The sequence below is a fragment of the Taeniopygia guttata genome, chromosome 1A (genome assembly GCF_048771995.1).
Source record: "Taeniopygia guttata chromosome 1A, bTaeGut7.mat, whole genome shotgun sequence".
In the NCBI taxonomy this organism is placed as follows: Eukaryota; Metazoa; Chordata; class Aves; order Passeriformes; family Estrildidae; genus Taeniopygia; species Taeniopygia guttata.
The window spans coordinates 34282746-34309217 of NC_133025.1; the positions used below are offsets into that span (position 1 = coordinate 34282746).

Consider the following 26472-nt stretch of genomic DNA (forward strand, 5'->3'; position numbering starts at 1 on the left):
TTCAACTCCTTGCACAGTTTCCTGCTCCTTACACCACCTATCAAACCTGCTTTCCCCCCAGTATTCATTATACCTTGCTAATTCTCCTTTTTTTGTTCTTGGCACACTTGATGTCTGTGCCTTAGGTCAGATGCTGCTTTTAGTGCCTGACTCCTCTCCCCCTCGGCGGTGTGAGCAGCTGGAGCAGCATCTACTCACATTAGAAACGCAGAATGCACCCAGAGTGCAAGGGGATACCAGTGTTCCTCCATCTCAGATGAGTTATGGGACCCATGCACCAGCACTACACATCTACTGCCCCTTGCTCAGCCCCTTCTTGTCAGCTGTGGCAGGAGTTTCAGATGAAACAGTCACAGGTAGCTGTGCTGATTTGGCAAAAGATTCACCTAAATTCTACCCACTGGATTATTTGTTTGGATTGCTACAGCTGATACTGCCCCCATACACATGCATACAACTCAACCAAACAAAATCTGCTTTATCTCAGTGCTGTTTCAGTTACATTTTGTGTTTCTTTACAGTGGTTCACCTGCTGGGAGGAAGGGGAGTTGAGGGTGGAGCAACAATTGGAAATTCAGGTTGCTCTCTGTCCTGCAGGAAAAAAATGTCATTTGTTGGCATGTTAGGGCTGCTTGTATCTTCCTAAAGCCTGCAAATGTCTGAAGTCCCAGTCATGTGCACTGGGGACCTCCTCAGCAGGGCAGAGCCATGGGGAGATGGAGACTGGCCCCATGGTGGCATCACTGGAGCAGAGGTTGGTGGCCCCTAGGCGCTTGCTGCTGCCGTCTGTCTGGATGTGCCTGACACCGACCAAAGGCTGGCCTTGGTGGTATCACAATCACAGCCCCCTAGATTTTATTTTTTTTGTTGTAAGACTCAATAAGTATTACAAAACCAGGATGGTTTTCCTGTAGGTATCTCTAAATACTGATCTTGTCTTCCAATATGAAATAATCTTTCTCTCTGGTGCCTGTTTTCATGACTCTCTATTTGTAGCCACATTGTATTGCACATTTGGCATCCAGGATATCAACCTCTAGCAAAAGACTATGCTGCTAGCTGTCTCTTTCTGCAGATGAGATTGAGCTGTGTGAAGTTACTGTGTATTTCAGGCCAATCTTGCCTTGATTCCTCTTTGTCCATGTCACTCTCAAAGAATGGATTAACCATGAGCTAACTTATTTGTTTAGAAAATGTCATTTGTTTGGTCATGAGTCAAGAGAAACAAACATCTATAAAGCTCCATCCCTCATTTAACAGCAGGAGGGTATTTTTGCTTTCTCTGCTATGCAGCATACTTAACACTCTGGTATATTTTCACTATATATACACTATATATATGTTCCTCAAATATGAGTTTGCAGTCAGAGATCTGTTATTTACAACAGTTAAGGGTGTTAGGACATGTCCCCACAGCCAGTCAGCCCCAGCACTGACATCTTGGCTCTGAATTTCAGTGCAGAGTGTGAACACATCCTAGAAACAGGTGGGAAGTCAGGCAGCATGCACAGGGACTAGCCCTCTCTTCGGTCTGATATATCTGATCTTGCTCAAGATTAACACCATCTGATGGGAGCAAACTGCTGCTCTGACCTACTTGTCTATCCTGGCCTTGTTCTATCCTTGTCCAACTTTGCTAACTTTGTAAGTGCCTTGCTGTTCCTGGTAGACATCAAGTTGATTTGCATGATAGGTCAAACCCTTGCCAGAAGTGCTTCTGGAGAGTTCAGTAAAACCAGGGCGATGGTGTTTCTCAAAGTGCCTTTATTCATGCAATAATTCAGCATTGCTTATACCTGTGAACATGAATTGTAGATTGTTGGGTTTGCTAAAATACTTAATGGCAAATTGTTTACTGAGAAAAGTGCATAAAAGATCATATAATCCCAAAAGATAATTTAATACAAAGCAGAATATACTGTTCTTTGCCAAAGTGAGATAACAGGCTAAATGATGAAAGGAAACTTTTCTGATAACTCATCCCAACACTAGCTTAATCAGAAGCAATGAACAGACTACTGTAGTGAACCTGGAGCTGGCCCACTGTATGAAATGCTGGCTGTGTATTACAGACTGCATTGCATGACTTCAGAACTGTAATTCCTAATTTAGCATGCATCTATATGTGTAATAGACACCTCTGTGGAGCTTAACTGAAGCTCTTACCTACCTAATGGCTGCTGTGTGGTCACCCTTAGCCTTCATCAAATAATGAACACTGTTGCAGGGCAGGGTGTGCTGGCAGAGTGAGTGGGAGAGGTAGCAAAATCATTGCTGATTAGATGTATAAGGTCCTGGTGGAAAGCAGCAGTGTGTGCCCTAGGCAGCAGCCAGGCTGAGAAGATGAGCAGAGCTTGATGATGAGAAGCTGGGAAGACTTTTCACGCTTAGCAGTGCTGGGATGAAACAAGCTGATGTCTGGGTTGGGGGCCAAGAGCATTTTGGTCCAATACCTTAAGCCCAGTGGAAGCTGTGTGAAGGATTAGAGGGAGCAGGTATGGTGGGACAGGTCTCTCAGTGCAGATTTGTGGAGGACACTTGAGAGTCATCTCCAATTTCTGGCTTAAGTTCCCTTACAGCGTGAAGCACAGCTCCCCAAGCTGTGTTTATGTACTGTGAGGAGAGAGCTAGGGTGTGGGCCAGCTTCCTTCACAGCTGCTGGAAACCCTTCCTACACATGCCTACCTAGGAGGAGTATGGCCAACTCCCCAGAAACTTGTACTGCTCTTCTGACAAAAGTGCTATAGAGGAGAGCAGAAGTTACTTTTACTTTGTTTCTAGCTGTGTGACTGGACCTGTCTGGCTGTCCTGAAAAGTATTGTTTGTACTTAAAATTAGCCATTTATTTAAGTTAAACTCATTGGTAAATTAATTTCCTTGACAGTTGCAGATGCAATTAGATTGAGAAATGCTGAATTGAAAAGTGTGGCTTCAGCTACAAGAAAGAGGGAATTAGGAGAAAAAAGGGAATGCTTCCAGAAGTTGCATAAGGGCCATTCAGAAAACTGGACTGCTAGGTTAAGGCGCTGTTTATTTCTGTTATAATTTCACTCCACAGAGTTTCTCATTTTGTTGGTCAAACCTAAAAAACAGAGCAACATGAATTGCCTGAAGACTTCTTGTGGAGTGGCAAGTGTGAGGTTGTACCAGAACACCTGACTCCAAATTGTGATCAAATTTCAATAAGATGCTGTCAGACACCAGTGTCACCTCATCTCATGGTGTGAAGAAGTCCTTCCATAGGTGCCTGGCAAACCCATGCTTGACTTTACTGCATAACTGTAATTCATATAATATGAGTTTAAACAGTGCTTCCTTGGGCCAAGTGTCCTCTGCTTCCTAAACTGGCAGGATACATGTGTTGTTGTCTAGTGTCTTTGGAGGATTTGAGAGCATGGCTCTGCTCACACCATGCCTAATATACAGCAGCAGGACCCAATTTCCAGGCTGAAATGAAGCTGGAAGAAGTACAAGTGGGAAGGGCAGTTGATTTTTGTACAAAGCCTACCCAGATGAGATAGGGTCCTGCTGTATGTGACACCAACCAGAAGGGCTCCTTACCTAAGTTGTTGGCTGTAGGACCAGGAGCAGGCAGGTCTGTTCATTCCCTTCCCAGGTTCAGGGACTCCTAAATTCTCCCAGGAGCCACTGACGTTACCAGTTACTTGGCAGAGAGGCTGGTTTGTTTTTTGAAGTGCAGCCTTCTGAGCAAGAGAGCTGTGTGGACTCGCTGTCCATGAAGTCCATACTGCTTTTGCTGGTTGTTGGAGCCTCGTAACTTTTGGTCCCACCCCACCCTCTGTTCTTTCAGTCCTTAAGCTACCTTGTCTGTCCTCTACTTGGATACTCACTGATGGGAGAATGCTGGCAACATGCTCCGGACTGCACTTCTGTAAATGTGTGTGTGAGCTAAACCCAAGGAGCTGTGGCTGCTTTCCTGGCCTACTTTGAGACTTTTGCAGGAGTGATAGGTGGAAGGCCAGGCCACTATAAGCAGGTTTAGGGAGGTGGTTTGGGCATTCCTGGAGTAGCAGGAGCCACCTAATGCTGACTCAGGTTTGGGTTAATTAAGAATGTGTGTGGTATACCTGGGAAGCATGGGAATGGGGGAGAAGTTAAGGAAGTGGAGAACAGTTTTGGTAGGAGTCATGGGCCACTTCGTTGTCTGCCTGGGATGACTACAGCCTGTGCTCTTCCAGCTGAAGATCTCCACAAGAGCGGAGTCTAGGCTTAGTTGCACCCGCAGTTCCATCACCTCTTGAGACAGTGCTGCAGGCCTGTCATCCCTAGGGAGGTCACCTGGGAGCCTCATTTTACAATAAACTGTCACTGGGTATGCTACATACATGCTCCAAGGCTCAGACATACCATGCCCAGCTCATCAGCTGTTTTGCACCTTCCATTATTTAAAACAAAATTGAACATTTAATCCTTTTATTTTGTCTACTCTTTAGTGGCATAGCTTCATCAGGAGTGGGGCAGAATACTGTCCTACACAAATGACGGGCCTGATTTTTCAAGTGTTCCTCCAGGCAGTAAGAGATGGTGGGCTGACTCTCTCCAGGCTGAGAAAGGAATTGAGCCCACGTCTTGCCTTTGAGCCACCTGAGTAGAAACCAATACTGTTGGTAGGTCTTACAGGAATGTCATGGACCTTAAGCTGACAGAGCAGACAAAGGCAGCAGAGTTCAGTGTATATCCGAAGTAGACAGAACCATACCCACTCTTCTGATAACCTTAGTGTTTCCTCTAGTTATGTCTACACAGCTCACTGCCATATACATCCTGAGGCTCCTAGTACTCCCTGTAAGTTTATTTCCCACAGAGTCACAGATTTCAAGCCAGTGACCAAGTGGCTTAAAATATGTCACCACAGTGCCTCCTATTTAGGTGCCCAAATCCTCTGTTGGATATTGTTCATGACTTGGCAGAGTACTGAGTCTGCCCTTCTGCACTTTCAGCAAATTTGTGTGAGAACCATGTTCAGGAGAAGACAAGAAGTTCAGTCAAACCCAGAGGAAGAATGTTCAAAGTTTTCTTTCACTCTCATCATTAGAAAATTCTACTATGGCTGTTTCTTTACTGTCCAGGTTTTCCCATAAGTCCTGCATCTCAAATGTTTGTGGAGCACAAGCAGAAGTACCATTTTTTCCACCACTTAATGTCCTTTGCCGTGAAGTAGTCCCAGAATCTGTTGAAGGTGGTGCAGCATCAGTGTTTGATGCTGTACTAGGACTATGGAAGCTTGGTAAACTCCATCGCTGAAGGTTTCTCTCATGATCTGTTATGAGACCAGCTATGTTACTAACCTGGGGCTCATGTTTGGGCTCTCCTATCACACTAGGAAGTGACTGATGCACCTCCGAACTTGAGAGGTATGGAGTCATTTCTGGGGGGAAAAACTGTTGGCTCAGAAGAGCCACATTTGCCTCAGCTAGGATCCTTTGGAGCTTCTCTTCTGGCATGCTTGCAGAGCGCTCTGTTGGCGGGTCTGGTTTGTCCAGCACATCAGGTTCAATCTCCTGGGCTTCAGAAACGACGACCTCAGGAACTGGCCTGGTTGTCTCAGATGAGGTGTCACTGTCACCAAACTGTGCCTCGTTCCTTGAGGTTTCTGTTATGGGTCCTAGCTCTCGGCTACTGTGAAGTCTGTTACTTCTGGTAACTCCTTCATGTTTCTTCTTGAAGCTTAAGGTAGAGTGCCTCCCTCTTGTGTGCATTTCCTGCAGCCGTCTGATGTGCCCCTTCTCATCTGCTGGGAAAAAGACCGAATTCTCACTTGTCTGCCGACTGTAGCGCTGGTGAGTTGGGTATGAAGGACTCTCATGGACGCTGAGAAACCTCTTGACTCTTCTCAACACTGAATACTGCCTCTGGTGTTTCTCCTCTTCCCAAGGCCACTCTTCCCCATAGAGAAATTCAGTATCAGCCAGCCTGCCAAGTAAAGCCAGGTAGTAGATGTCACTTAAATATAGGAAACATCTATGCACATTATCCCTCTGTCTCAGACACAGGACGCAAGACATAGGAACCAAAGCCCTAGTATGTCCCTAAAGAGAAGGAAGAAAAGGATGAGGGTGCCAGGAAAGAGTATCTGTGCCTTTGAATCAGCCAGATCACACAAAGAGCTTTCCACATCCAGAAGTCTCTTTTCCTATGGACCAGGCTGGGAGGGCATCCAGCCAGGCATCTGGCACCATTTCATATTTGAGCTGCAGCCTTCTGAGGCAGCTCCACATGGTCAGGCTTGTGCTCAGGGTGAGGGAAAAGGGGAGAAAGGAACCCTAGTCAGTGCTGTAGTTACGTTTTCAGGAGAATCCTTCAGGCAAAAAATAGCAACAGTGAAAAAGCTACTGCTGGAAACGGAGGACAACAGTTTGAAAAAATGTTGAAACTACTCATATGGCCAAATCTCACTTACTTCTGGGGCGTGACAGTGTGTCTGAAGGTCTCACCTGTACCTAGTACTCTTCTCCTGAATAGCCTTGTTGCTTCATGAGCACAACTATTGCTGCACATGCCAGTGAATTCAGTACACGGCACTGACTCAGTGCAGTCTGGACAAACCAAACTGGCCCAGTTACCTGTCCTAAGGATAAGAATGGCAAAGGGGCTTGGGCCAAAGCTGAGGCAAGGAGCACAGGCAAGACTAACCTGGAGGGACAGAGGAACTTCATCCAGCATTTCTGGAGATCATAGAACCTCCAGAATCTCCTTATGTTGAAAGGAACTTTTAAAGGCATCTAATCAAACGTCCCTGTGATGAGCAGGGACACCTTCAGCTATAACAGGTTGCTCATTGCCCCATGCAACCTGGCCTTGAATATTTACAGGGATGGGAAAACTACCACCTCTTTAGGCAACTTGTTCCAGATATTAGCTAGAGGAGACTGGAGAAGACTTTGGGTTTGGGCTCAAGTTTTATATATTTGCTTTGGATTTGGAAGAATTTTAGAGCTTGTTTTTGAAGTTTGTGTAAGAGTTATCCATAATTTTTAGAGATATGAACAGAGAAATGTTTCACATGAGAAGATAATTAATAAAAAGTCAACACCTCAGAGCTGTTTGCATTCCACAGGAGTGATCAGAGAGCTACTTCTCATTCTCTCCTTCCTTAATTTTTTGTGTGAAGTACTTTTTATTAGAAATTGTTTGCAGACTGAATGATGTTTCTTTTTTGCTACCTTTCCACCCTAGAAATTACCTTAAAATAAATTATATTCTATGAATTTTTCTTCTTTACTTTTTTTACTCCCTTCTTTACTTTTCTTTTTGCCATTTTATAGTTTTTTCCAGAAGGAAAGAAAAAAACTTCTGAAAAGGCTGTGTGTGAGAAACCATTGTCCTTTGTAGTAGAATGAAAAATGAAAATGAAAAAAATAAGAGGATAAAAAATGTGAAAGCCACAATTTTGAGGCCAAATGAAACAAAAAATTAAAGACACTTAATTTTGATAAAGGTGGGAAATGATGGGAAAATTGTAAATATTTTGAGATAATTTTTAAAGTTAAAAAAAATGTTTTCTGTAAAGTTTTTAAAAAGGTTTTCAGATGAAAACATCTACTTGCCCTATATTTTCTCAGGCATGATGGTATTTACACTTATTGATCTGTCTATATTACAGCATGTCACAAGTATGTAAACTAGCATCTTTTAAGCTAGCTGGCCTGTCACTGATTCCTCATATAGATCCTGACAACAGGGGGCAATCCCATACCCTCTGTTCTTTGCTCATCTCTGCAAATAAATCCTCTTCATACCTTCACAAAATCTGGCCATTTCGACTTCCATGCCAGGATTATTAATCAATGAAAAGTCATACAACATTTAAGATGGTTCCTTGTTGGTCTTCACAAAAATCTGTACTGATTTCAACTGTTGTCTGCTAACTAAATGAACAAAACAATAACTGTTTTGCTAACTGGGGATGCATGAAGAAGCTGTAGCAAAGCAAGTATCATTAAGATAAATCAGTCGCTGTCTTCAGGTATCATCCTGTGCTCAGGGACTATCAACAAACCCTCGCTGCAAACACGCTCTATTTATTGATTATACAATTTAAGATCTGCGTGCACAACTTGGATGAACACATGGACCACTGGAGACATCCTCCCCAGCCTGTCCATTCCCTCCTAATTTCTTTTCCCACTGCCATGTTCTCTGCCTGAAGTATTGTCAGAGCCCGCATCCCTGCTCTGACTGTCTGCCAGTCAGTGCAGACTGTTGGGCTGGTGATGTTTCTGATGGCATTGAGGACCCTTAGTGCCACTCACCCCATTTCAATAGTCGATCCAAGAAAGGAAGGAATACAGTAATCAGCAGCTGCTTTTGTGTAGGGTGGGCGGGCAGAGGTATCATTCCAGTAAATATCTTTCTCCATCCTTGGCAAGTTCATGTGCATCTCATCCACAGCCAGAAGTGAAACCTTAAATTTTTTTTGCATAAATCATGTCACTTTCAAGATAGTGGAGTATATGAAATAGTCTACTTTATACTCACTGGGTCAACATTTCTTACACCCTTTAACCATTTCTTAAACCCTTTAACATAAGCTGTGTATGATGGCCTGGGCATTAGGAAGAGACTCAGTATTACAAAATAAACCCCCTATATCTGCCTATATTCATGAAAGGATACATTTTATCATAACTTGAATCTTCTGTACTGCAAAGATATTTGTGCCAGAGTGAAGTCCTTCCCACACGAATAATGAATTAAATATGATCCTTCATCTGCTATGGAAAATCTGTGTAAAGTATTACACATGTGCTCCTTAAAATGTCCAGAGATCAAGAATCTTTCTGATAGGCTTCATTGCCATTTTAACATTCTGAATCAAGTATGTAAACATCCTTCTAATAAATTTTACACAAGAGGCTCTAACAGTAGCATGAGTATCCTGACATGGTACTAAGCCAGAGAGCATCTTTATCTGTATGAAGTCCTTTCCAATTCTTGCACATACCTGCATGGCTTACTCTGTTTTTTTTTGCTTAATTTGGTGGCTTATTTGGCCCTTGCTTCCCCTAATTCCTGAGCTCTGCTTTCCTGGAGTGGAGTCCAACAGCAGCTCAGCCAGGCCTGTACTTTGCTCTATGCAAGGGGAGCAGCAGGTGTTGTGGGACCTCTGTCCCACATGTCTCTGAGCTCCTTGACAGCCCAACAGTCAGGACTCTTTGGGAATCAGGGGTAACTGGAATAAAACTGTACCCTTGCCATCTCACAGCCCCTACGACCGGGGACATTGGCTCCTGGGCTGGCCACAGATACCGCCATGGGTGACAGCATCCCAACATGAGTCATGGTACTGGCCCTGCTTATTAGTTCAGGGCCCTGCGTAGTGTTTTTACTGGTTTTGCTGACTTTCTTTTTAAAGGAATGTTCATATGCAATATTTTAATCTCGAGACATTCAAATTAGCAAAATGTGTTCTTATCTATGTGGGAATGAATTTTGGATTTTCAGGACTGACCTACATTACATGTTTTTCCAGGCATAGAGTGGTTTTATAATTTAAGGTCAGCTGTTTGCATGTTTAGTCAGGCATTCTAAATGCCAAATACCAAAATCAAGATGAATTAGGTTGTGAAAACAAACTCTGTGGATCACAGCCACAGGTTATCCTTCAGGGAAAGAATATGTTTTGCTAACACTTTTTCCCCTGATTTATTCCTCAATTTAAGACATAGTGCTAGATGTAATGATAACCTATGGTAGAGTAAAACTGGAAGTAGAAATAACAACAGCAACCTGTAAATTTCTATCGATGCACCAGTTAGTTTCAAAATCATCATCATCTTCTCCAAATGGATTAATGAGTTGTTCAGCGACCTGAAAAGAAAACAAGACAGTGAAGAGAGGCTGGCATGCCATGTCAGGACTAGTGCTGCAGAGAAAGTAGGATTGGATTTTTCTTTCTCTCCCTGCCTGTCACTTACAATCATAACTTGTGCTCTGTGTGATTGTTCAGCCAGCCTAGCAAAGCCCAGTTTGCTTTCACTATAGATCTGTATCTCTGTGCCTCGCTGGTGCTGTCAATCATAATTGTCAGTGCTGGCCTACTGGGAACTGTGACATGTCTGGGCCAAGGTAATTGTCATATCCAATAGTCATTACCTTTCCTTACTGTTGTCTTTGGCTCATTTAAATCAATGGTTTAGCAGCTAGAGGCTCTGTTACTGTACTGTCTGCAACAGTCCACCAGCCCATGGGGTTAGTATTCTCAAGCCTTGCAGCTGGAGTTTGCTGGAGGGAGTGGAGCTCATCTCTCCACCTCAGTCCTCAGCCCCTACTTCTTTATCAGCATTAACCCCAATGGCAACCTTCCAAGGCTTTTGAAGAAAACCATCGTACAAAAAACTTGACTTGACTTAACTCTGCATCATGCTAGCCAAATCCCAGAGGCAGAACCTGAGTCTGGTTCTCAATGTGGCCTGCTGGCTTGGGTTTCTGTACCTAAACAGGCTGAAACTGCAGGGCAGAAGCTCATCCTGTGGAGGACACAATCAAGCAGTGAGTTCAGACACACTTGTGGTGAGGTACCTTAGTCTGGGAACTAGTCTGGAAAGGTACCCTCTCTGGCTCCCCATATCCAGTGAAAAAACCCACAGAGACTACCCTCCACCCCCGTGATCACTAAAGTATATTGTGTGGAGAGTAACACATAGCTGCTGATGGAGAGAAAAAAAAAGATTAAATAGAAAAAAAAATTTAGGAAATCTCAGACTGCTTCTCTATTTCCTAATTTCTTGGTATGCTGACATTAAATATCATCTCCGCTCCATTATTTTCTCCTTCTGGTTATCTTTTTAAGCCCTGGTTTTGAAGGTGATCATATTCTTGATAACCCTTCCAAGCCTTCCTTGTGATTACCAGGGCCATACACAGGAGCAGCAGTCAGGTCCTTCATTTAATGTGGATATGGGTAAAACAACTGTATGATTAAACAATCCTGTTTATTAACATCACTATGGACAGCTATGACCTAAATAACTTATAGCTGCAAGGCAGTTGCTCCCTGGATATTTTTCCTATGTGCCTCTAGGTTGTACCTGTGGATAAGCACTTGCTGACTCTCTGAGGCCACCACCTCCCAGGTCAGCATTGACACAGATCAAAAGAACTGCTGAGTAGATTTAACACTACAGAAACACCTGTAAGGTGGGAGCAATGAAAGGAGACAAGCGTCACCTCTGCTCACACTCATTCACATGGGTATTAAATTCTGGGTGCAGCTATGAAAGTGCTGCAAAAGGGAGGAGCCAGAACACAGTCTGTCTTGTGGCTCTCCAGGGAAGACATGGTTCAGCTTCGTGTAAGCCAGCAGACCACCACCCAAAAGTCCACCATAAAACCTATCACATGAGCTTAAAAAAGTGAGGACTGGGAGAGAGCAAACAGTGGTGATGGCTTTTTTTTTGCTGACCTGGTCCTTGCATGTGAGACATGACTTTATTCTCCAGAAAGGAATTTAGTGCTGGACAACTAAACTCTGTATTTGGACAGTTCATCTGTCCCTGTAAAGAAAATGGAGATTTAGAAGTGTCTTGTGTAATGGGAAATATTGGCCCTGTATTATAGGTATAACAGACCAGGCTTCAGGCCAAGGAATGAGCTCAGTTTACCCATTATTTCTGAGGAATTGCCAAGTTACTGGAAGTCAATACTTCAGGGCCCTTTTTTGCTGCCTGGCAGCCAAAGTCCAACACATTCAGCAGGAAACTGGCTGTAACCTTCAAGACAGAAATATCCTGACTCCAGGCACTGAAGGTTTGGATGAACCCCCAGTCTGAGGAAACTCTGCTGACATTAAATTAACTTTTAAAAACTTCTTATCTTTTTCATTTTGCAGAAGATTTTCAGTTACAAAGGCACCTCATACCTGCCACAGCCAATAGTTGGCTGGAAGCTCTGAGCCTAGCTATAGGAGGAGATGCTACAAGCCTCCTTGGGTGCTGAAGAAGGAAAACCCATTTCACCTCAGGGGCACCAACAGGGTGGTCAAGAGGAACAGCTTACAGTTTTTAACCCTCTAGTATAATGGGAAGACACCTCCTACAGATAAAGCCTCACTTTTCTCCAGAAGTTGCTACCTTCACTGTAGCAGCGTCCCTTCCTTTCTCTCCCACCTCCATCCAGGCTGGTCCCTATGCAGCAAAATTCTTTTCCCCCTAATTTCCTAGGACACAACACTAGAGGAGCTTGTCCTGCATGCACTTTACTTTTCTTCACAATCTGCCAGCTTGGTGTGCTGCCTTCTTTACTCTGCCTTTTGGAGTTGGCTGTGGAAAGGCGTGTCTATGGCCAACTATATTCAATTTATATTCTAACAGAAAAGTTATATTCTAATAGAAAAGTTAGCTCTATATTTCCATCCATGATTAATAAACACAAAAGAAGATCTAATGTACATAGACCCCTATGAAACTTTTTTCTAGCAAGTCTGTTCAGAGGAGAGAACCACCTTGAGGTACGTGGTGTAATTAGTCAACTATCAGATTGATTGTGATACATTAGCCAGCAGTCATCAACAGGCGGATGGACAGCATCCAATTCCTCTACAACTCTCCTTTTTAATGAACACTTTTATGCAGTGGAGTTCTAGCCAATATTGTCTGTTACTCTTTCATAGCCCTCTGGAAGTGGGGACCTTTAATTGCCTGCATCTGATGAGGTTAACAGCAGATACTTCCAGCTTTGATCATAAGAAGAAAGTATCATTCAGTCCCTTTCAGCTGATGCCAGGTCTGCAGCCACAGTTCCCCACCGTAGAATGGAGTATGAGAAAGGTTTTTTAATCCCTTTTCTGTCACTTTATAGTTCAAATCCTGAGACTTTGTGGGAGTGATACTCCCTTGGGGAGTTGTCCAGCATTGGTGCTACTAAAACGGGCTCTTTCAGATTCACGACCATTTCTTACTATACAGTCTGTCAGGTGGAAGTAAAACTGTATTGCATGATATTTTATATGACCACAGAACACTTCAGGCTGAATTAATCTCTGATATAACTTCAGTATTCATTGGAGATTTTACTTGGGTATCACAGAACTGACACCTTGACCATCCCCCCAGAGAGGGCTCCCCCTTCACCTGTCCAGAAAGCCAGTTTACCTTGAGCCATCCTGCATAGAAGAAGAACTGCAGCAGTGTGAAGATTGGAATGTAAATATCTAAGTCATGTCCCTGATACCCTTGGTCAGTATCCAAAAATTGACGCCCTATCAGGCAGGCAAAGAAAAAGGTATAGACTGCAAGAGTAACCACCTGCAAAGAACAGAACTTCATTGAGATAATGAACCAAGACAATTTTATGCATAAAGCAACCCATACTCAAAGCCCTTTGTCTGCCTTTTGCCATATAATTTATAAATCTGTAGGAGGTATTGCAGATACAGAGGCTGCAGGAATAATTACGGCCAGGAAGAACACTCAGGAAACAGAAAAACATTTCAGTGCTTCCCTCCCCTCTTCCAAATTAGGCAAGATATTAAAAACCTCTCTACATTAAATACGCCTTAAATAGTTAGCCAGGCCTCCATGATCCTGCGCAAGTGAACCAGTGCTCAGTATCTCAGAGACTCAGGTTGGAACTATGAATGTTTTATACCATAAATGTTGGGTACCAACACCCCTTTTATGGAAATTGTGTTTTGAACTTTCTACAGGATAATAACTCAGTACCTGGGTATAGACCAGTGGAATTCCAACCCAGTCATAACCAAACAAAAGGCTACACCACGACCGGTACTTATTCATCTCCTAAAAGGGGAATAAAAACATCAACCAGCAAGAAACCACAACAAAATACACTTGCATGGGATACAATTCTGAATTATAAATATTTTGTTGCAGTTCATTTTTGCACATATAAAAGGACAAGGAGACAAGAAAGCATAGTATGTATAAATTGATACTATAACTGTACCCAGCACCCCATTTGAATATTGACTGGGCTTATGGAGTTGGAGTACTTAGTATACTTTGTATTTCTTCACAATTCATCTGTTTCTGTCTTATTCACAGTCTAGTGATACAGGAAAGAGAATATATTACATCATAAAAAGGATGTTTTACCACTTAATGAAATATTCAGGGAGATAATCTCTCCCTGACAGTAAAATCTTCAAAATGCCAAATTATTCTCATTTCTCATATTTTTAGCAATGGAACAAGTATGAATTTAGAGTGATGTTGCAATAATATTTTACTCATACATTTTTTGTTTCTTTTAATACCTTCTTAGTCATATTAAAAAGAATCCTAGAGAATGCTGCTGTGTGTTTAAGTGTGCATTGGTACACAAAGAAAAGTAGGATAAATCCTGAGTAAGGTCATTTAGATGACACAGGAGATCTGTTCATACTAAATAAAAACATTTATGTAAATGAAAAGCAATTTCAGATTAGTTTTTTGTATATTTCCTTTTTCTACTTACATTCATCAGTGTCTGCAGATCCACACTGTCTCGAATTCTTCCCTCTTTTCGTGCCTTTGATGCCAAATTTCCAAACCAGACAAATGGGACCCAGTATTTCAGGTGGGGAGACTTAAGGTCATCAAAAAGTTTTCTTTCATATTTTGTCATAAAACCTGTTTACCAAAAAATTAAAACAACCTTCATTTATTCTGTGCTTTCAGTACTACTGATACTATATGTTTGGAATATGTTTCTGTTTATGTAATATTTGCATAGAACTCTGCTAAACACAACATATAATTCTAATTAGTAACCTCCTCATAAAAAAAAAAAAAATTGAGCCAGATCTTGCTTGAAAGAACTTCTTTTTGCATTAATTACCTATGCTAAATTCCTCTGTACCAATATAGATAACAATTTGCTATTACTGTGTTTTTATATCTAACTGCTGACATATGGTAGATGCATAGAATAGTAAGAATTGTGCAAATTACTCTCTAGTTTCATATTCTACTTTCATAAAAATAAGGAACTGGATATATCCGTCAAGAAACGTTTTTCACCAATGATGGGTTTCAGAAGCATTTTGACATATTGTAAGTGCAGTTATATGACCTTCTGATTCTGATAATTTTTTGTTGTATCTGCAAAGCAGTGATCAAGCAACAGAGGATATGAGTGCATGCATGAAACAAAGCCCAACAGAGTGTGCCTTCTGCCAGTGAAATACTTCCCTGACAGATTGTTTGTTGTTTTCTTTGGCGTTATGAAGGCATGCAAAGAGGTGAAGAGGGAATCATGCACAGACATCCTGCTGCTAAGGGGACACTGGGCCAGGTGACATGCTGTGGGGCTGCAGGCTGAAGATGCTCTCTGCCTGGCAATTTGCCTTGCTGGGATGCTGGGAAGGTGTTAGGTTGCCTGAAGAGTTCCCCTGCCTTGTGAAGCCCTGCTTCCCCCTGCTGCAAGGTCACATAGCCAGGGAGCCAGGGCTGTGTGTGACAAATCCTGCACCAGAGCCAATCTCTGCCCGAGACTGGCAAGGGAGCAGCTGGCTTTTGGAGCAACACCTCTACCCCTCTGGGGAAGAAAGCTCTGCTCTACTGTCCTCCTTCTACCCAGGCTTTGACAAAAATAACCTCAGAAAATTCACATTTTCCTTTGTCCAAACCCCGGATTTTCTGCTATTGTCATATTTGGAGGCTCTTAGATTTTGCAGAGGTATGTGACATCTATCAGGGTGGGTATAAAGCTTATTTTGTTGTATTGACATTAGCTCTGAAATAAGACAAAGGTAGTAACACAACAGCACCAAAATAGGGGCCTCAGCCAACTAATTACAAGTTTGAATGCTGAAAATTTAGTAAGGGAATTGACAGTAGACTCCAACGAGTAACTAAGAATTTGTCCATTATGGCTAACATTGCTAAAGACATATGACACAGCTAACAAATAAATATATAGAAACTCAGTGGTGTTGCATAGAAATGTGAATTAAATTACAGGAGATTTGCTAAACACAGTGATCTTAAATATTCTGTTGTTGAGGAAAATGTCACTATTGTACAGTTGGAGCAAGCCTACACAGGAGGTATGAAATACTGCAACTACTGAGAAGGAAGGCAAGGACAGGACAGAAAACACTGTAGAAGAGGAAATATTCATCAGCAAGAGACAGTACTCATGCAGTATCATAGAATTTCAGAACTGAATAAGATAAAGCTTTTAAAAGTTTCCTGGGCGTTTTGCAGCCACTTCTCATAATCAGAAATAATCAGGCAACCAGACAAATCAACCTGCTAGTTATGGCTCCTGACTCCTAAAAGTCAATCTTTCAGGCTGCCTTTAGTTTTTGTCCAGCCAGCCTGCTTATTTCAGGACAGGAAAAGATGCTTCTGTCAGGCTGAAACAGACAGACAGAAAAACAAAAAATTGAGTCTGGGGTAAACACTGGATGCAAGTCACTTGGAGGCTCTGGAAAGACACAGCCTGAAGGGGTCACAAAGAATAGCAAGGATCAGTTCAGCTTTCCACTGAAATTGGGCACCTTCTGTTCAGAAAGCTCAACAAAGTCTGATTTTTTAAATGATAAAGTTCAAATTGGCATTGAAGTGTTTGTGTTAATATTGATTAAACATTCTCTTTGATTAATATCAATAATGCCTAGTATTCTTATTGCAGAAAATACTAATTCTGGATTGCTCTTACTGCTGGCAATACAGACAACATACAGTTCAGAATAGCTCACTGTTATTGCAGGGGTACAGAAATACTTTATATTCCATCAGGGGAGGATATAAAATTTCAGTTATTAAAATTACATGGCTTCTAAATATGGTCATGCTATTTTTATTTAAGAGTATTCAAAGAATTAACCAAGAAACTCTATAAACAAGAATACTGGTTTTGACAAGCACTGGAATACTGGAGCAGCTCCAGAAGATGGGAAATATTTGTCAAATATTATGCCAAGATCAGGAAAAAGGATGATCTAAGGCATTTCAGGACACTGAATTCTTGTGAAAGTATCAGAAGAGTGACATGCAGTGCAATCAATAAATAATCAAAGGACACTAATGTGAACAGTGTCAGCCAGAGAGATCTTACAGGGAAATTATTGATGAGAACACAAGCCTTGCTGGGACAAAATCACTCATGCTCTCCCATGAGTGATTCAAAGAGTATTTAGTTCTCCTGTCAAAACTCAATGGTTTGAGACAAGACTGGTTCAGGTTATTCACAGTAAATATTTTTAATACTAGTGGTTAGAGAAGAAGGAACATGATCAAGTAGATAAAAGTTTCATTTTCTTCTTCTGTGTTATGTGGGAAAGGGTTAATTTAGGTGCTTCCTTCCAGTAGAGGATTTGGTACTGCAGACTTCAGCCATCCATAGATATTCATGTTGCTCATGAGCTCACACCTCATGTTTCTCTTCAGTGTTTCCCATCAGCTCTTTTGGGGTGCTCTCTGCTCTGCTGCTCACTCATTACTCTGTTTTTTAACAGCTTTACTCTTGAGCATCCAACATCCCTCTTGCACCTTGCAGCCAACAGGATTGCTGTGCTCAGGACAGCTGCTAGGCATTTGACACTTCCTGCAGTCAGCATCATAAAGGAGTGAATCCACATGGATCTACTCTTTACAGTTCCACAGAGTGTTAAAACACGAAAAAGAGTCAAGGAAGGTCTAGCACTCAAGACTGTATCCTATAGGCAGAGCCTACAGTTGGTGAAGCTCTTGAGTTTCATTCAAGCCCTTATGCAGTCTGCTAACATGTAACTATTGAGGGAAAATATATGTTTTCTTCTAATTAAAAAAAAAGAAGAGCCCAAACCTATTACAAAATCCAGTGAATAGAAGTTAACACTGCAAGTTCAGACTGAGAATAAGATATCACTCTTTAACAGCAGGTTTACTGTTGTGAATGTCTGTTCACCTAGGATGTGGTGTAGTCTCAAGTATATCCATCTGAATTTTAAATCTGGGCTGATTATATTCCTAAAAGGTATTACAGCTCAGTCAGAAATTGCAGCATGTTAAAGGATGATGCTAGCAAGCTTTTGTGCCTTGTGTTATGGATGAGTCAGACTAGATCATTTTGACACTGTTCTCAAATTTAAAATCTATGAATTTAAGCAGTTCATTTGCTGAAAAGAGAACTATGTAGCAATAATCATGTCATGGCAATTCTCAGTTTGACAGCAAAATGCAAAATCGTCATTATTTGTTTCAATGATGACTGTGCTGTAAGTATCAGATTTGTGCTGTTCACATTCATACTCAATGCCTCTCTCCTGTGCAGTCTGATATGTAATGCCACAGGGAAAGAGGGAGGGGATGATTGCAGAGTATTTTCTAAGTCACTGGATGTTAATAGGAGCGAAATATACCCTGAAAAGCTCGGTACTGCATCAATAAAAACTCTGCAGCACAATATGCATTAAAACCTACAAAAAAAGTACTGAAATCCAGAGCTGACTACACTGTCTATACTTACATACACAGTTTATTTTATAGTAGAAGATTTTTCACTGTTAAAAAACCCAACAATCAAAACTTGCTTCCAGTCTACAATTTGGGTACAATGCTGTGACATTCTGTCTCTTTGGAACAGATTGTCTTTAGCAATAGGGAGGCAGAGCTGGATTAGCTGCCTGGAAATGTTGTAATTTTCCAGTGCATAGTAGAAGCAGATTGCTGGGACAGTGACAAAATCTTCCTTGACCTCTCACAGGCTCAGGTAAACAGTTTTGTTGTACAGCACAAGGAGGAGAGATTTAAAATTCAATGAATCCAACATAAATGGTTTGGGGATTTTTTTGTTTTGTTTTGTTTTGTTTATTTTGGTTTTTTTGTTTGTTTGTTTGTTTTTTTTCCCTCCAGTAAGATTGGTGCATCCTGCCTGGCATTTTTTTTAAATATCCAAAGCTTCTCACACATATTTGAAATGTGTATATGTATATTACACTGTATATTTTAACTTGCTACAACTTTGCTTACTAATCTCTGCCAAAGGAATAATTTTAAGAGATTCGAGACATTCAGTAGAGAACATGACTTTGTATTGCTGTTCTACCTCTGACAGTGACCATGTCAGTCAGAAGGCACAGTGCCACACCTTGCCTTTAAATACTGAGCAGTCAGTCCTTGATAGATAATCAAAGTGTTACATGACTGAAAACTCTTCACCATCATTACATTCATTGTGTTATTGAAAGAAACAGAAAACAAAGACATGTTTAATACTTAGTTTAGTTATCCTTGAAAAACTAATTTTAAAGTAAGTTTTCAATATTAAAAAAAACAAAAACCCCTTGGGGCTTAGGGTTTTTTTGAGTAAATCACAACACTTAAAATGTAATCTATTAAAAATGCAGTCTACTTCAATAAAAATTGAGATAAAGCTGTGCTTGTGAAGTGCCTGAAGAGATCAGTCTCTGATACACCAGAACAAGTTATATCCCAGACACTGAGGCAATGCCATATAACATCATTCCTACTGCATCAAACTATATTGCAACTTTGGGGTTTTTTTGTTGGTTTTTTTTGGTTTTTTTTTGTTTTTTGTTGTTTTTTGGGGGTTTTTTTTGTGCTTTAGAGAATGTTGTACCTGCTCCATACACCTGAGTGTTTGAGGCAGGCCTATTGCCTCCATGGGGTCTGAAAGCAGATTCACATAAGACTGTCAAACTCATTTGATTTCTGTAGTGTTGCTAAAGACTTTAAGAATATTAAAGATGCACTCTTAAGGTTATGTGATTTAAGTCACTAAGAGAAAGATGATTGCTTTGACGTGGGCTAGTATGAGGAACACATGGGACCAAAGGAAAGAAAAAATGAGGCTAGCTCCTTCCCTCCCTGAGTCCCCACCTCTGAGAGAAAGCAAAGCAATTTTGGGGAGCAAAGTGCAGTACCTGCTCCAACCACATGGTCCATGGTGGGGAACCTTTTGTACACAGCTGTGCTGACAGAGCGAAAGATCAGCAGAGATGTTAAATTCACATAACGCATGAGAGTCCTCCTTAACAAGCGCCCATACTCATCCCTGCCCTGCACGCAGCTGGAGATGAGCAACATCAGACGATCTGGCCAAGGCAAGTTCACAAACTGGTTCCACCAGCGATTCACCACCAAAGTAACATAGAAACCTGAGGGTTAGGAGGAAAAAAAAAGTTCAGTGCCTATCAGGATTTCAGTTACTTTAATTTTGGTTTGCAGAGTGTTGTTCATATCACTGAGCTGTTACATTTCCCAGAATAAAGGCAATAGGCCATGTTAAAACCCAGGATACAACAAATACTAATTATTTAATGGACATTGCAATGTGACAGGACATTCCAACTAAGTATCTCATACCCACAAATTTCCAAATTTTCTCTCTGTAGTTAAACTTAGGGTGAATTAATCTCATTGGAAGATCAGGTATAAGGAATCAGTAATAGTGAGCATGATCTAGATCTAGATATATGGAAACCTTTCCTGTTAGTATATTAACAATATGAGCATAAATGTTGATGTGACAAAAGCAATTTGAACTTGAGAAGGCCTGTTGGAGGCAGATGATTTATTGTGAACCTCTAACCTCCCACATTCTCTTCAGCTCTGAAATGCTTCCATGCACCAACATTCGCAAAATGCCTGAACTGAAACATAGTTGAAGAATAATTTCACATTTAACCGGTACTTACCAAGCACAAAAGTTACTGGGATTTGTTCAGCATATCTGTCACAGTAAATTGATAATTTTTCAAAGAATCGTTTTTGGCTACCTGTAAGAAAAAATCTGCAGCAGAAATAAAATGTATCTGTCCTTCCATAATATTCTGGCACTAGATACTAAGTGCAAACACGTATAAATAATCAGATATGTACACCGGGGAGCAACCTTGGCTAATGCCTTCAAGCAAATTCTTAAAGGTAAAGGTCTGAACACTTTTGGCAAGTATTAAAGAAGCTGGAGGAAACAACAGTATTTTTCCCTGTTTTTTGTCATTTTCTTGGGACTAATTTGACTGGCACTACTAATTGGATCAATATGTCTGGAGAATCAGTTTGCTGTCCCATACAGACCAGAGATGACAGCAAGCTCTAAGTCTGCAAGTAGAGCTTAGTCTCCTTTTCCAGGGTGGTACTTAATGGAAATGCTCTGGTCCACTTGAATTGCAAAAGGTTACCAATAGAATTCCTCTGATTTGAAAATGTTACATTGGTGCAACAGGGTTTTTATTCTTACTCCTATGAAATTTTTCTTTTCCACAAGATTAAAATACAACTGTATTTCGCAATAGGAAAATATTCACCAAATTATAGCAAATGGGCCATGGTAGTAGCTTCTGCCCACAAGAAATGGTATCTGATAAAATACAACAAGCATCAGTATAATTTTTTTTATTTGTATAGGCGAGTATTACATTTATTCTTTGATTTCTTATAAAAGGAATATATAACAAATATTTGGTGGATTTTTCTTACAAATGTGCAATAAACTGGAGCACATAGAGAAAGCTTTCTGTGATTTATTTACCATGGTCTTCAATTGCCTGACATTTCAATAAAATTAGATTAATTAATAACTGTGAGACTTTGGTGTTCCTTTACATATTAATGGTATAATTTTGTTTCTTTGTTTACAGGTATAGATTACTGAACAAAAACTGGTGATTAATCAGAGAGAAACTGAAGCTCATTTTCTCCTTCCTTCCAATAAAAAGCAGAGATCTAATTAGAAATCACGATAAGAACTGAACCATAATTTTGATACGTCTATGTAAAGTACTTCATCAATTAAAAGTTTCACTGTACTAATTGATGCATTGCATCTGTCATATGGTGTTTAATTCACACCTTGGTAGAAAAAGCAATTCTTCTTGTAATGTATTCTTGCCAGGAGCTGGGTGGCACACAGATAATAACCCTGTCGGGCTTCCATGCAGTTTTCTTTGGTTCTTTGCAAGCTTAAAAATCAAGTTTGCATGCCTTCCTAGCTTGAAGCACAACTTTGCTTTTCCTGGCTGTATAACTTCACTCTAAAATTATTACCTCATAGTGTTGGCAAATTCCCACCAAATTATTACCTCTTAGTGTTGTAAGTTCCCAAAACAACCAAAGACAGAGTTCTGCAGGGAGAACAAGAAGTCTATACTTTTGATCTAAAGCAGGGAGGCACTCTCACAGCTGCCAGCTCAATGTCAGAATGACAAAAGCTAGGCTTGCTCTGAGTTTTTATTTAGTCTAGCTTCAGTAGGATGGTTACTCAATGCTAGGCTAAAAGTACAATCAGCTGAATATAATAAAATGTATTGACACTCTACATATTTTCTCTGGAACCTTAAAGTAAACATGGAAAGGTAAACGCACTGGAAAATGTCCAAGGAAAAGACAATAAGTAAAGAGTAACCTCCCCCCATCATTCATCCGCCTAACACTAGGAAGTCTGAAACTTCAGTATAACATTTAATGAGATGTGAATTGGAAAGAGTGTACCTGTATAATACACTTATCGCTGTGTAAAGAGTAGCAAAAACAATAAATTCTCTGTACAGCAATTTGTAGATGCTGCCTTTCCACCTTAGGAGTAATCTGTGAAATCCAAAGAAAGTGGCATTTGCTACTTTGCTGGAATAAGTGACTGTCATCGTCGTGGTAGGCTGGGCCTAGAAACAGCAGAAGAGAAGCAGGATACCAACAACATTTTAGACAGCGTATCCTAACCTGAATGTACCCCTGTATAGACAGATACATGGATATACATGTAAATTTAAACATATAAAATATGTGTACATAAATTCATGGTGTTTGTATTCATATATATAGAGAGAGTGAAAAATAAAAATCTTGCGGTTTCAAACCCTGTTGAGACCTGCAGATTGACTGATGCAAGGCTGTATTTGGACTTTACGTCAATGACCACCCAAACCCAGCAGTTAGCACTGAATGTGGCCACCTTTCTGGGTGGCAGTGGCAGGAACATATTACACCTCTGCAGTCTCTGCTTACTCTCAGTTTGCTCCACTCTACTGTGAGAAAATAATAGGAAACAAATTTGCTTGACATTGTTTTCAAAGCTTTTCATCTTGGTAAGAGAGGTAAAGCTAAATTCCACAAATGCATGTACATCCCCAGCCAGTATTTTTAATTGTCTGTGGTGATTATAATCATTGAAAAACCAAATGAGATTTGGAGACTGCCTCTTTCATTAACAGTTACAACAGCAGCTGAAATCAGCTGGGGAATGCTTTTATTTCTCTCCTTGGCAGCTAGACTTACTCGTCAATACTTCAGCATTGCATGGCCGTGCAAAACAGCCCTAGGGCTGCTCAGGTAGGTAGTGTGAGACACAGTGTAATTAAAATACAACGGGCAAATACTTTATGCTGGGTTTGGTACTTGCTTACCCAGTGCAGGAAGATGCTGCAGGAACTTTCATGTGCTTACAAAACAAATCGTAGCTCCAAACATGAATGAAAGCAGTTTTATACAGCATGCAAGAAAGAGAATAATTAAGACAAGCACAAAAATCTCAAGAAAGTTACTGTGTATCACAAATATTGTTGTCTATAATTTTGTGATGCCACTGTAGCAAAGTTATTGGGGGGTGGGAGATAAAAATCTGAACTCCTAGTTAATAGATGACAAATATTTTGTGCATCTTGACTGTGTCTCTGATGTAGAGCATAATGTAAGCCATTAAATTCACCTGTAAAAGTGCCAGTTTTTATTTTAGTCACCAAGGGAATCATCAGGGAAAAGACACCATAAGCCTTGTATTGCTGACAGGCTGTCTCTTTTCCTCTGCAGAATGACTGCTTGATATTTGCCAGCATGAGTCTGAAGATTATTTTTTGTGCTGGGTTTTTTTTCTTTCTTTAAAAAAAAAAAGAAGTATGGGTTTTGGTCCTTAGAATCCAATTGATAGCTTTTCTTTTCCTGAGTCTTGGCACAGACCTTTAAATTTTCTGTTGTCATTGTTGTACTCCAAGAAGTTCAATGCAAGAGCCAACTTGTCTGACTGGCATGCATGGAGCTAGAGTCCTGTCTGCTAAAAATCTTGTGGTCAGGATGCAATGCTTCAGAAAATGGAGGCAAAGATGTCCATTCTCCAGCAAAAGTGCAGCTTTATGAACAATGAAAAAAATCTGTGGCTGGGCTATAGGGGAGGAATGGGGTAAAAAAATATGCTTAAGAATATATTGTGTTTCCTGGAACTGTTGTAGGAGCCTTTGGATCCTGCCTATTGATGCTGTGGAGCATGTGTTTAAGCCATGCCACCAACAAGTGTATCTCTATCTTCCCATTAATATCCATGTTGTAATGGAAATCTCCAGTAGGGACTTAGATCTAGAAAAGATGTCTGATAATGGGAGGGCTTGTAGCTTGGCAAGAGCCCAGACCCTCAGCACAACAACAGGGCCACAATGAGAGGATGAAGTTAGACAAATGCAGGATGAAACAAAACATAAATTGCTAACTGTGGGGGCAGCCAAATGCCAGAACAGGGGACTGGATAGTCACCCTCTTGTTTAGGATCTTTAAGCTGAGGGCAAATTGTAGGACAGAAGATGACCTTCAGGAAGAATTCACATAACTGAGACAGGCAGTGGCTGAGGGGTTCTGCTGGTCTCTCCTGGAATCTGGGCATCTGTTGTGTGCCACATAAGAAAAAATATTGCTTTCAGCACCCTTGCAGCTTCTGCAGCTCTGCAGGAAGGCAGGCATTCGTGTTAAAAACATAACTTTTGGAGGTTCAGGAAGGACTCCTTCCTCCTAGATATCAGAAAGTGAAAAGTGCCAGAAACTGGTCAGTAGCTAAGCTGGACAAAGTGGGTCTACCTTCTCTACAGACCTGAAACAAATCCCGTCTTGCGAGGCCTAGTAGATGGGCTTTGGCTACAAATGCAGAATTATCAGGAATCAGGATTAAGAATATTTCCCCATGCATTAGACTGGGAGAAGAGTTTTATCCACTAAATGCAATTTGTCTGCTTGATTCTAGCAACTATTTTTCATTTCATCACATTTCAGCCATCTCTTAGCACCTTACTCAATGCCCTTGACTCTGAATAGAAACTCTTGGAAGACACTGGATGCCCCTGCTTTTTCTTTCTACCTCTGAAACAGGGCAAAGAAAAGTGTGACTGTTACAGCAATTTTAGGCTTTGATGCCTTGGTTTCCTTGCCTTTCCTTGCCTGTGGTACAATCTGTTTTATTCTCTAGCTAAGTAAATGTTTTGCTTAACATTTATCATTGGGTTCATACTGGGACTTCAGGATAATATAATTCAATGTCTTAAAATATACATTAGGTCAGATTAGGTGATTACAGAACAGTTTAGACTATATAAAGCTATGAAAGACAGCTATGCATTTGTCTGGTTAGATTTCTCAACACAGCAAACACACATTTAAATCTGCTTTTGTATTTTTTTTTTCTCTGAGTACAACTACAACCATTTAGGTATGGCCTCTCCTTGCAATGGGGAGTTTTGGCCTAAAGCCTTGTGCTGATTCTGGCTCTTGCACAGTGGTCCCAAGTCCTTGGTTCACGGGCAGCATGTTGGCAGAAAGTCCTTCCTACATTACTTATGGCCACAGGAAATTAAAAAGCTAAAACTGAGATGACAGGAAGAGCAGATCGTAACAATGCCTCCCAGCACATTCCTTCCCGAGCACTCTTTTGGCCAGGGCTGAAGAAGGACAGAGTACACTAGATCAGATACCACAGGCACCAGTATCATGAAAAACATTCCTAATTATAATTTTGCCTTTAAATTCATCAGCAGATATAGGGCTAGGCTTTTTGCTGGTACGGACTTGTGAGTTTTGAGGACATAACACAAGTTATGCCCATTTAATGCCTGTAGAGACCCTTACTCATGCCTATGATGCTGCTTTTTCTTTTACTCAGTGTTTATTTCCTTTCTGAATCTTTCTCAAGCACAGACTGAAATGTGAGTTATATATTATTCCATTTTTGCAATGATCATCAGAAGACTTTAGGCATAAACAGCTAAAAATACAAGTGTGTCCTCTCCATTAATATTGAACCCAATTGTAAATGGGATTTTTGCCTGGCTGAGAGTTTCAGGATGCATTAGGATTCAGAGAGAAACCACAGTACAAAATAACAGCCATCAGTGTTTCCTAACTGACCATGAAAGGTTCTTTACAGAATGTATAAATAAATAGTACCTCTATGCAAACCTACCCCTTGTCATTGTTCATCTTATTTTTTAATTTACGGTATAGAAGAGAAAGTGAGTGAGAGAGATTTGAGTTAAGCCAACTGTAATAACATATTAAGCTTACGCTGTATCCACTGACCTGCTATTTTGATTCAGCAATCCAAGCCCGAAAGCAAATCCTGGACCCTTCCTCTTTCTCAGACGTCCTAAACCAAGTCCCCTTCAGATCTGCAAAAATCACCTTGCTCTTCCCTTAACCTGAAGCAAGGGGTTGCTGCTGCTGAGCCCTAAGAGGAGTGGACTGACAAGAACAGGGGTTAAAATGTCTTTCCACTTCTGGAAGTCTGTTTTTGCCAAGTACTCTGTCCTGT

General features: G+C 40.9%; 1 protein-coding gene across 3 annotated transcripts; it reads right to left on the reverse strand.

Annotated features, from left to right (window-relative positions):
- Positions 1 to 1744: 1744 nt before the first annotated feature.
- Positions 1745 to 26472, reverse strand: BEST3 (bestrophin 3). Of its 3 annotated transcripts, XM_002189688.6 has the most exons (10): positions 26241 to 26472; positions 22404 to 22573; positions 20609 to 20703; positions 19835 to 20068; positions 14437 to 14591; positions 13683 to 13760; positions 13113 to 13265; positions 9751 to 9831; positions 8274 to 8425; positions 1745 to 5934 (listed from the first exon to the last, which is right to left on the reverse strand). In XM_002189688.6, the coding sequence occupies exons 2-10, from the start codon at positions 22553 to 22555 to the stop codon at positions 5028 to 5030; spliced, it is 2007 nt and encodes a 668-aa protein (XP_002189724.5). In that variant the 5' UTR covers positions 22556 to 22573; positions 26241 to 26472; the 3' UTR covers positions 1745 to 5027. The 3 variants fall into 3 exon arrangements, with proteins under 3 accessions (XP_002189724.5, XP_030115467.4, XP_030115473.4); XM_030259607.4 differs by lacking the exon at positions 22404 to 22573 and having other exon boundaries at positions 20609 to 20689; positions 26241 to 26471; XM_030259613.4 differs by lacking the exon at positions 22404 to 22573 and having other exon boundaries at positions 26241 to 26319.